The sequence below is a fragment of the Dipodomys ordii genome, unplaced genomic scaffold (assembly GCF_000151885.1).
Source record: "Dipodomys ordii isolate 6190 unplaced genomic scaffold, Dord_2.0 Scaffold29, whole genome shotgun sequence".
Taxonomy (NCBI): Eukaryota; Metazoa; Chordata; class Mammalia; order Rodentia; family Heteromyidae; genus Dipodomys; species Dipodomys ordii.
In genome coordinates this window covers 3,316,503-3,327,576 of record NW_012267245.1, presented here as the reverse complement: position 1 = coordinate 3,327,576, position 11,074 = coordinate 3,316,503, and the positions used below count along the sequence as shown (strand labels likewise).

Below are 11,074 nucleotides of genomic sequence, written 5' to 3'. Positions count from 1 at the left end.
CTCCCCATCCCCACTCCCCCCAAAATATATATATATATATATATGTGTAGATCAAGTGGTAGGGTAGGAGGGAGTCTCTCCATTCAATCCCTAGTAATGAGGGGAAAGGTGGTAGTTTTGTTTTGTTTTGCCAATACTGTACCTTGAACCCGGGTCCTGGGAGCTGTGTGTACGCTTTAGTGCTCAAGGCTATTGCTCTACCACTGAGCCCACAGCTTCACTACCAGCTTTTTTTTTTTTTTAAGTTTATTGGAGATAAGATTCTCATGGATTTTCCTTCCCCAGGTTGAACTACAATCCTCAGATCTCAGCCTCCTGAGTAACTAGGATGATAGGCATGAGCCACCAGCACCCAACTACCTAGGGAAGATACTTTTTTTCTTTTTGGTCGGTTGTGGGGCTTGAACTCTGAGCCTGGGCACTGTCCCTGTGCTCTTCACCTCAAGGTGAGCGCTCTACCACATGAGCCACAGCGCCACTTCTGGTATTCTAGTGGTTTATTATAGATAAGAGTCTCAGGGCCTTTCCTGCCCAAGCTGGCTTTGAATCGTGATCCTCAGATCTCAGCCTCGTGAGTAGCTAGGATGACAGGTGTGAGCCACCGGCACCCGGCTAGGGAAGATACTTTTATTGCTTCATAAAATGGAGGAGTCATTTGGGTACTTATTTATTTACCTTTTTGTTTTCTGTGCTGGGAATGAACCATAGCCTTGCACTTGCTAGGCAAGCACTCTCCGCTGATCTACAGTCCTGTCTCCTGTAACAGAACCATCTCAAGAAAACTTCTAATCACAGCTGTAATCGTAGTTACTCAGGAGACTGAGATCTGAGGATCACAGTTTGAAACCAGCCTGGACAACAAAGACTGTAAGACTCTCATTTCCAATTAGCCACTTAAATGTTCATAGAGTAGTGGCTCAAGTGATAGAGAACCAGCCTGGAGAGCAAAAACTAAGGAACAGCACCCAGGCCCCGAGTTCAAGCCCCAGTATGGGCACCAAAAGGAAAAAAATAAAAAGATACTTAGCACTGGGTGCCGGCTGAGATCTGAGAATCATGGTTCAAAGCCAGGCTGGGACAGTAAAGTCTGTAATACTCATCTCCAATTAACCAACAGAAAACTGGAAGTGGCACTGTGGCTCAAGTGGTAGAGTGCTGAAGAGCTCAGGGACAGTGCCCAGGCCCAGAGTTCAAGCCCCAGGACTGACCAAAAGAAAAAAAAAAGATACTTAGCTACTTGTACGATATGGACTCTCAAGATCACCAGAACTCACTGCGTCAGTATTTGTTATAAAAGATTGTGTAATGAACACAGGTGCTGGTGGCTCATGCCTGTAATCCTAGCTAGTCAGGAGGCTAAGATCTGAGGATCACGGTTCAAAGCCAACCCTGACAGGATACTCTATGAGACTCTTATCTCTACCTAGCCACCAAAAAGCAGGAAGTAGAGCTCTGGTTCAAGTGATAGATTGCTAGCTTTAAGCAAAAAAAAAAAAATCTCAGGGCCAGCACCCAGGCCCAGAGTTCAAGGCCTAGAACTGTTACACACACACAAAGACACACACACACAAAGATTGTGTAACAAATATTCTACAACCCACAAAATCTTCTCACAGTGTTTGACATGCATTGAGGAGCAATTTAGCAGGACGGTTCTGGCTGATGAGCCTGCTATGGTTGGGATCTGGCCCCGTGTTTACAGGCTTGGTTCCCAGAGCAGCCATGGATTGGAAAATGGTGGATAACTGTGAAAGTTGAGGCCTTTAGGCCATACCCTTGAAGGGGATACCAAGGCATTGCCTTTAGGAGACCCTGGTTAGTTCTCTAGGGAGAGTTTGAAGAGGTGAGCCTGGCCCCGTGCTTTCCCATTGGTTTGCCAATTGACGTGGTCATGGGTGTGGCTACCTGCTTCTATGCATGCTCCCGCAATTACAACCTGCTGTAAGAGAATGAGACCCAGGGGCGGCCCTCAGGAGAGCCTGTGCCATGCTGTTTCAGTTTCTAGCTTCCCAAACCGTAAGCTAAACAAATCTCCATTTACGGGTTAGCCTGTCTAGGCTATTTGATTATGCTAATGAAAAGCTGTCTAATAAAACTCTCTCATGAGATTGGCAAGCCAGATGTCAGCCAGGCTGCAGTATTAACTTCTCAGGTGGCACACACACACACACACACAACTCAAATGGACGCTAGTTGCCAGCAGAGGCTTTACTTTCCATGGGCCTCTCTGTGGAGCTGATTTCTGTAGAGTGGCAGCTGGTTTCTCCTAGAGAGAGTAGAACTGCAATGCCTTTTTGTGACCTGGGCTTATAAGTCTCATGCTTGCCTCATCATTTCTGTTTTGAGAGCGACAGAGATGGTCTTCAACATCTCGAAGCCCCACCAGTGTGTCTGCTTCATGACCCCAGTATCAAGAAAGTAGGGCTTCTTCAGCCAAAGTCCCAAGGCAGGTTCTGATTGGTCGAGCTTATGCATGCACTTATTCTCTCAACCAATCACTGTGAGTGAGGTAGAGATGCTGCGCTCTGAGTGGCCAGACACAGATCCCATCTCCAACCTAGCCTAGAGCTGAGGATAGAGTAGGCTGCTCCAGAGGCCCATGAAGAAGTGCAGGATGGTTCTTTTTTTATATTTTTATTTATTTCTTCTTCTTTTTTTTTTTTTAAGTTGTGGGGCTTGAACTCTGGGCCTGGGGGTTGTCCCTGCAAGCCCAGTTCAAGGCAAGCGCTCTACCTCTTGAGCTACAGCGCCACTTCCAGTTTTCTAGTGTTTTTTTTTTTTATTGGAGATCAGAGTCTCATGGACTTTTCTGCCCAGGCTGGCTTTGAACCATGAACCTCAGACCTCAGCCTCCTGAGTAGCTAGGATGATAGGCATGAGCTATTGGTGCCCAGCGGGGGATGGTTCTTTAAGGAAAAAATCAAGGTATCACTATTGGACCGCAATAAATGCTGGGTAGAAATAACAATATAGGCCCACTTCATTTTCTAGATGCTCCAGCCTCACATTTTAATGCCCTGGACTTAGCACTTTCCTCATGGTATTAGTGGAGTTGCAAAATTATCATATGATTGTCACACCTCTACTGGTAAGTGACCTTACTCCCAGCTAGTCAACTAAACTGTCACCTAGATTCTTTGGCAAAATAGTTTTTTGGAGCCAGGAATGTGGCTCAGTGGTGGAGTCCCTGCCTAGCATGCATGAAGCCCTGGGTTCGATTCCTCAGTACCACATACACAGAAAAAGCCAGAAAGTGGTGCTGTGGCTCAAAGTGGTAGAGTGCTAGCCTTGAGCAACAGAAGCCCAAGCCCTGAGTTCAAGCTCCAGGACCAACAAATCATCATCATCATCATCATCATCATCATCATCATCATCATCATCATCATCATCATCATCTCATCATTTTTTGTCCTGTTAGGGCTTGAATCCGCAGTCTAGCAATTACTTCTCCCAGCCCTTCTTTCTTAGTTTTTATTCTTGTTTCTCTGCCAGTACTGGAGCTTGAACTCAGGGCCTGGGCACTGTCCCTGAGCTTTTTTGTTCAAGGCTGGTGCTCTACCTCTTGGGCCACAGCTCCACTTCTGCCCTTTGGGTGGATTATTGGAGATAAGCATCTCATGGACTTTCCAGCCTGACCTGGCTTTGAACCTCCATCCTCAGATCTCAGCCTCCTGAGTAGCTGGGATGACAGGCGTGAGCCACTGGTGCCCAGAGCAAGTCTTCTCTTTGGTCAGTTTAACATCCTAAGCCCAAATGGGACCTCGAACATAAGAACATCTCTTTCTGCCTCCAGTCCCCTTAATCGAGGACAGTGAGTAGGTATCCAGATCCTCATTATTCTACCCTCCTCAGTGCTCCTTTAGGGACTGACAGAGATCAACTGGCTTTCCCCCAAATCTATTCCCCTAACCAGGCCTAGCAGACAGCCTGGCCAGTCTCCAGTTCTCAGGCCCCAGAGACCTTTGACCAGCCCTATTGATCTGATGCCTGAGCAGGCAGCGGAACTCACTAACAGACCCGACCGACGCCATGAGGGTTGTGCTGCTCCTGGGGTCCCTGCTCATGGGCCTGGACTCGGTGATCTCGGTGAGGCTGTGGGGACCAGGATTGGGCCGAGATGAACCTCTACCCTTGGCCTCCTGGTCCCTGTGATCAGGAGGGCAGCCGAGAGATTGTCAGCCATGCTGGTAGCCATGAGGGTTCATTTGGGACACACACACACACACACACACACACACACACACACACACAGGGCCTAGGGCTTGTGAGAAAAGAAAGGAAAAATCTCTGTATTTTGGGGTCATAAGGAGAAGCTGGTGATGTGCAGGAAATCCGGGAGAAGGGAGGACTTTCTTTCTTTTTATTTATTTATTTGTGTCAGTCGTGGGGCTTGAACTCTGGGCACAATCCCTCAGCTCTTCAGCTCAAGGCCAGCACTCTACCACTCAAGCCACCGCACCACTTCCGGTTTCCTGGTGGGTCACTGGAGATGAGAGTCTCACGGATGTTCCTGCCCAGGCTGGCTTTGAACTGTGATCTCCACTGTAGGTGCCCCCTTGGAAGACCCCCAAGGAGTTTAAGCTGGGAGCCAGATCGGGAGGTGGAGCTCCCACAGCAGGTGGTAAGTGGCCTGGCTCCGCCCCTAATTTAACTCCCACAGGGCAGGGGACCAATCGTGTGAATAATCTCCAGGTTGACTCCAAGCCCTTGGAGTGAGGGGTAGGAAACCCCAGATGCCTAATATGTGTCAGGTCTTAGGCCCTTAGTGCCGGGCAGTTTGTCAGCTCCTGAGGGCAGGTTCTGATGGTCTCTGATGCCCAGTGAGTGTCCGGCTGGTCTTGCAGGGGTATGCTGTTGGTACTGTCATACCTGGACTCCAGCAGTCTTCCTTATTTTTCCTCAGCTTCTGCTCCTTCTTTTCCCTTTCTTCAGTACATCTCCAGGGTACACACCTGCAATCCCAGCTACTCAGGAGGCTGAGAACTGAGGATTGCAATTCGAAGCCAGCCTGAGCAGGAATGTCTGTGAGATTCTTCTTTCTTTCTTTTCTCCTTCCTTCCTTCCTTCCTTCCTTCCTTCCTTCCTTCCTCCCTCCCTCCCTCCTTCCCTCCTTCCCTCCTTCCCTCCTTCCTTCCTTCCTTTCTTCCTTTCTTCCTTTCTTTCTTTCTTTCTTTCTTTCTTTCTTCCTTCCTTCCTTCCTCTCTCCTTCCCTCCTTTCTTTCTTTCTTTTCTCCTTCCTTCCTTCCTTCCTTTCTTTCTTTCGTCCATCATGGGGCTTGAACTCAGGCCTGGGTGCTGTCCATGAGCTCTTTTTCACTCAAAGTGAGCACTCTACCACCTCGAGCCACAGCCCCACTTCCAGTTCTCTGGTAGTTAATTGGAGATAAGAGTCTCATGGGGGCTGGGAATGTGGCTCAGTGGTAGAGTGCTTGCCTAGCATGCATGAAACCCTGGGTTCAATTCCTCAGCCCCACATACACAGAAAAGGCCGGAAATGGCACTGTGGCTCAAGTAGATCGCTAGCATTGAGCACAGAGAGGCTCAGGGACAGTGCCTAGGTCCTGAGTTCTAGCCCCAGTATTAGCACATGCACGCAGACAGACAGACAGACAGACAGACACACACATACACACACACCAACTTATTCTAGCACTCTACTTAGGCAGGATGTGGTGTTTGCTTGGAGCAGCACAAACCTTTGCAAAGGTCTGGTTTCAGCCTGGGCGCTTGGGCCCGGTGCTCAGGGGCTTTATTCCTGCAGTTGTCACGGTGTCCGGGGTACCCTGCCACTTCCCTTTCCAATACCACCGCCGACTGTACCACACCTGCACCCACAAGGGCCGGCCGGGCCACCGGCCCTGGTAAGACTCCCTAGTAGGTGATGGGAGGGTCTGGGAGCCATGGTTCTGTGGGGAGGGGGGTTGGGCCAGCCCTGGGCAGAAGCGGCAAACCCGTGACTCCACAGGTGCGCTACCACACCCAACTTCGATCAGGACCAGCAATGGGAGTACTGCCTGGAACCCAAGAAGGTGAAAGGTACGGGTGGGCTCTCCTAGAAGCCATCAGTCCCCACACACATGGGATTCAGGGACCCCCCCCAAACCCCAGCACTCTACAGAAGCTTAGAAAGAGAATTCTGGCAATCAAGAGTCCCATTTTTGCAGATGAGCAGAACCAGGCTTGGCAACGTGGGAGTCTCCAGTTCAGGACTGTGGCTTAAAAGTGGTAGAGCAGCCAGACACTGGTGGCTCATGTCTGTCATCCTAGCTACTCAGGAGGCTGAGATCTGAGGATCATGGTTCAAAGCCAGCCAGGACAGGAAAGTCTGTGAGACTCTTATCTCAAATAAACCACTAGAAAATTGGAAGTGGCGCTGTGGCTCAAACAGTAGAGCGCTTGCCTTGAGCTGAAGAACTAAGGGACAGCGCCCAGGCCCAGAGTTCAAGCCCCATGACCAGCAACAAACAAACAAAAAAGTAGTAGAGCACCTGCCTAGTAAGAGTCAGGCTCTGAGTTCAAAGATTAAGAAGCAAACTAAAATAAACCTAATGTCTTTAAAAAATAAAAAAAGGGAAAGAAGCCAGGGCACCGGTGGCTCACACCTGTCATCCTAACTACTGAGATCTGAAGATCACAATTCAAAGCCAGCCCGGGCAGGAAAGTCCGTGAGACTCTGATCTCCAGTTAACCACCCAAACAACCAGAAGTGGAGCTGTGGTTCAAGTAGTAGAGTGCTAGCGAAAATGCTCAAGAACAGCAAAAGAAAGAAAGAAAAGAAAAAGGAAGGAAGGAAGAGGAGAAGCTGCCTGCTAGTGGCTCATGCTTGTAAACATAGCTATTCAGGAGGCTGAGAGCTGAGGATCATGGTTTGAAGCCAGCCAGGGCAGGAAAAGTCCATGAGACTCTGATCTCCAATGAACCAGCCAAAGGACACCCGTGGCTCAAATGGTAGAGTGGCAGTCTTGGGCAAAAAGCCAAGTGAGAGCAGAAGGCCCTGAATTCAAGTGATTGAGAGGGGGTGGAGGGAGGAAAGGAGGGAGGAAGAGAAAAGAGAGGAGGGAGAGAAAAGAAAGAGGGAGGGACAGTAGGGAGCAAAGGAAGGGAAGGAAGGAAGGAAGGAAGACAGGAAGGAAGGAAGGAAGGAAGACAGGAAGGAAGGAAGGCAGGCAGGAAGGAAGGAAGGAAAGGAAGGAAGGGAGGGAGGGAGGAAGGAGAGGAGGTTGTCCCATGACAGGTAGGTTCCGAGGGGCTTGGGATGGGGTGGCATGCCCCCGCTTCTCCATGCTTGCTCGGGGCGGGGGGCACTCTCAGACCACTGCAGCAAACACAACCCGTGCCATGGAGGAGGGACGTGCGTGAACCTGCCCAGCGGCCCGCACTGCCTGTGTCCGGAGCCCCTCACTGGCAAGCATTGTCAGAAAGGTAATGGCTGGCCAGGGAGCATACCAGGAGGACTGGGGGGGAGGGGGGCCTGTCCTCAGCCTCTGGGGACCACGGACCCCTCTGTCTCCCCCAGAAAAGTGCTTTGAGCCTCAGCTCCTCCGCTCTTTCCACGAGCACGAGACGTGGCTCCGCGCCGAGCCCACTGGGGTGGCCAGATGCCAGTGCAAGGGTCCTGAGGCCCACTGCAGGTCACTCGCCAGCCAGGGTAGGTGGGTTGGGGGGAGTGGCAGGGGGAGGGGGAGGGTAAGCCCAGTGGTGACTCCGTTGTTCTTCCCCCCCCCCCCCCCCAGCCTGCAGCCGCGATCTTTGTCTAAACGGAGGCCACTGCCTGGAGGCTGAGGGCCACCCGCTGTGTCGGTGCCCTGCGGGCTATTCTGGAACTTTCTGCGAGTTGGGTGAGAGGAGGCAGGGAAGCTGTCTGGAGTGGGCAGGGCAAGCCAATAGTGGGCACCTCCTAACTATGGTAAGCTCGGTCTCTCTGCCTCTCTGTCTCTCTCTAGACATGGAGGCCAAATGCTATGAAGGCCGAGGTCTCAGCTACCGGGGCCTCGCCCAGACCACCATCTCTGGAGCCCCCTGTCAGCGGTGGTCCTTCGAGGCCACCTTCCGAAACATGACCCAGCAGCAAGCACTGATCTGGGGACTAGGCCAACACGCCTTCTGCCGGTGCCCAGGCTGAGGCAGAGCGGGATAGGGTGGGGGGGGATACCTCCTATATTCCAAGGGGCTCCCCAAACTCTAACAGCACCCCTCTTCCCCCACCCCTGAGATTGCAGGAACCCAGATAATGACACCCGCCCTTGGTGCTTCGTCTGGAGTGGCGACAGGCTGATCTGGGAGTACTGTGACCTAGCACCGTGCCCGTCCCCATCCCCACCCTCGCTCCCCCTGGGGCGGCAGGAGCTGCCCATGCCCAGGCCGTCGGCCACGACCCCTGCTCCCCTTCCATCCCAGTCCCCAGGTACTGAGGCAGAGGAAGGAGATGCCCGAAGAGGGGATGGGAGGGTTCCCCGAGGGACTCAGGCTGGTGCTCTGTCCCCACACAGCCTCCTCCGGGCAGCCCTCGGCCCTGCCCAGGGTAGGCTCCTTGGCCTGTGGACAGCGGATCCGGAAGCGCCTGTCCCCACTCAGCCGCGTGGTTGGCGGGCTCGTGGCTCTGCCCGGGGCGCACCCCTACATTGCTGCACTGTATTGGGATCACAGTTTCTGCGCGGGTAGCCTCATCCACTCCTGCTGGGTGCTGACCGCGGCGCATTGCCTGCAGAACCGGCGAGTACTCCAACCGTCCTTTTGGGGGCCCCTCCCGAATTCTGTATCCTCCCATCTCCCCCCCACTGGAGGCTGAGCTCCCCAAGATGGGATCCTAGGGCTGAGGCCTAAACAGATTCCTTCCCCCCCCCCTCACTTCCACAGGCCTGCACCCGAGGAACTGAGTGTGGTACTTGGCCAGGACCGGTACAACCAGAGCTGTGAGCAGTGCCAGACATTGGCCGTGCGTTCCTACCACCTGCACCAGGCTTTCTCATCCATCACCTACCAGCATGACCTGGGTGTGTGGGGTGCCCCTGTGGGGAAGGGGGGAAAGGGATCGAGGACCACCCCCCAGCCTCACACTCCTCCTCCCCACCCCTTAGCCCTTCTGCGCCTGCAGGAGGGCCCTGACGGCAACTGTGCACGCCTGTCGCCTTTTATTCAACCCGTATGCCTGCCCAGCAGCCCTGCCCCATCCTCTGAAGCCCAGGCCTCCCTCTGCGAGGTGGCCGGCTGGGGCCACCAATTCGAAGGTAAACATTCCCCCCCCGCAAACAAAAAGAACAGGACACAGGGCATCGGGGTAGGCCAGGAAGTCCCCAACTTGGGCATGACCCAAAGGGGGCCTGGTGTCTGGTGAGTCTGCTCTGCCCTGAGAGTCACTGTGTGTGTGTGTGTGTGTGTGTGTGTGTGTGTGTGTGTTGGACCTGGGGTTTGAACTTAGGGCCTGAACATTGTGCCTTAGTTTTTCTGCACAAAGCTGATGTTGTACTACTTGAGCCACAGCTCCACTTCTAGCTTGTTTTTTTTTTTTTTTTTTTGCAGCGGGGGGGTTGGTCATGGGGCTTGAACTCTGAGCCTGGGTGCTGTCCCTCAGCTCTCTGGTTCAAGGCTGACGCTCTACTACTTGAGCACAACTCCACTTCCAGTGTTCTGAGCAGTTTACTGGAGATAAGAGTCTCACGGATTTTCCTGCCTGGGCTGGCTTTAAACCTTGATTCTTAGATCTCAACCTCCTGAGTAGCTAGGATGACAGGCATGAGCCACGGACGCCTGGCCACTTCTAGCTCTTTCTTTGATGGTTAGAGAAAAGAATCTATGCTCGCATGCTTTGTCTGCCTAGACTGGCTTCCAACCATGATCCTCAGATCTCAGCCTCTTGAGTAGCAGAATCCTTGTTGTGTGGTCTGTAAATCTCCTGGGGTTAAAGGGAGATTGGTACTTTTTTCCCCCTTCCTTACTGGTTCTCCCTGGGCACCAGGCTGCAAGGGCTGAAGTAGGACTCGGTCCCCAGGCTGGAGCAGCCAGGGGGAGAACCAGGGTTAGAGAAGCCAAATGGGGCACGAGGGCGGGGGGCAGGGCTCTTGCTTCAGTCTCGAGCCTGTTTCCTTGCTTCGCTTCGCAGTGGCAATCTGTCTTGGGCTTGCTGTTGGATGAGTATAGGTGCATCTTCGTCCTGGTTGCCCAGGTCATCAGGAAGGTTCTCTGGGTTGGCAGGGGCAGAGGAATATTCCACGTTCCTGCAGGAAGCTCAGGTCCCTTTCATCTCCCTGGAGCGCTGTTCTGCCTCCCATGTGCACGGAGATGCCATCTTTCCAGGAATGCTCTGCGCTGGCTTCCTCGAAGGGGGCACCGATGCATGCCAGGTGAGCCCTGGGCCTGGCTGGCGTCTTCCCCCAGCCCACGAAAGCACAGGGAGAGGTCGCTGCATGGTGGGTTGTGTGTTCTCCGTGCAGGGCGACTCTGGGGGCCCGCTGGTGTGTGAGGACCAGGAGGCAGAAGGCCGACTGACCCTGCGAGGTATCATCAGTTGGGGCTCGGGATGTGGCGATCGCAACAAGCCAGGCGTGTACACGGATGTGGGCAGCTACCTGGAGTGGATCCAGGAGCACACAGCCTCCTGATACTTGGCCATTGTCTCCTGGATGGCTCTGGAAGAGTGGCTGGGGTGTGATCATGGAAAAGATGGTGAAGAATGTGTTACCTGCCCCCTCCAAGGCCCCCAGCCAGGAGCCAGGATACTAGGAAGAAAATAAATGCTTTGAAAAATACGTTCCTCCTTCAGCCGGGCGCCAGTGGCTCACGTCTGCCATCCTAGCTACTCAGGAGGCTGAGATCTGAGGGTCATGGTTCAAAGCCAGCCCAAGCAGGAATGTCTGTGAGACTTTTATCTCCAATTAACCATTTAAAACCCTGAAATGGAGATGTGGCTCCAAGTGGTAGAGTCTTGAGCAAAAGAGCTCAGGAACAGCACCAGGGCCCTGAGTTCACACCTGGTTACTCACACACACACACACACACACACACACACACACACACACGGAGGGAGAGAGGTTGAGGATCTTTCAGGTTCTAGGAGAGGTTCCTAAATGACCATAAG

At 52.9% G+C, this 11,074-nt stretch overlaps 1 protein-coding gene across 1 annotated transcript; it reads left to right on the top strand.

Annotated features, from left to right (window-relative positions):
- The first annotated feature begins 4,029 nt into the window (after positions 1-4,029).
- Positions 4,030-10,678, top strand: F12 (coagulation factor XII (Hageman factor)). Its single transcript, XM_013015990.1, has 14 exons — positions 4,030-4,086; positions 4,549-4,621; positions 5,762-5,861; positions 5,966-6,036; positions 7,312-7,422; positions 7,517-7,648; positions 7,734-7,838; positions 7,944-8,109; positions 8,220-8,427; positions 8,504-8,712; positions 8,857-8,993; positions 9,078-9,227; positions 10,192-10,340; positions 10,431-10,678. Exons 1-14 carry the CDS (start codon positions 4,030-4,032, stop codon positions 10,596-10,598), a joined length of 1,836 nt encoding a protein of 611 aa, XP_012871444.1. The 3' UTR covers positions 10,599-10,678.
- Positions 10,679-11,074: the final 396 nt, after the last annotated feature.

Coding starts and splice junctions, on each gene's coding strand:
- F12 (XM_013015990.1), top strand. CDS start 4,030: ATGAGGGTTGTGCTGCTCCTGGGGTCCCTGCTCATGGGCCTGGACTCG. Junction 4,087..4,548: donor GCCTGGACTCGGTGATCTCG/GTGAGGCTGTGG, acceptor TCTCCACTGTAG/GTGCCCCCTTGGAAGACCCC. Junction 7,839..7,943: donor TGGAACTTTCTGCGAGTTGG/GTGAGAGGAGGC, acceptor GTCTCTCTCTAG/ACATGGAGGCCAAATGCTAT.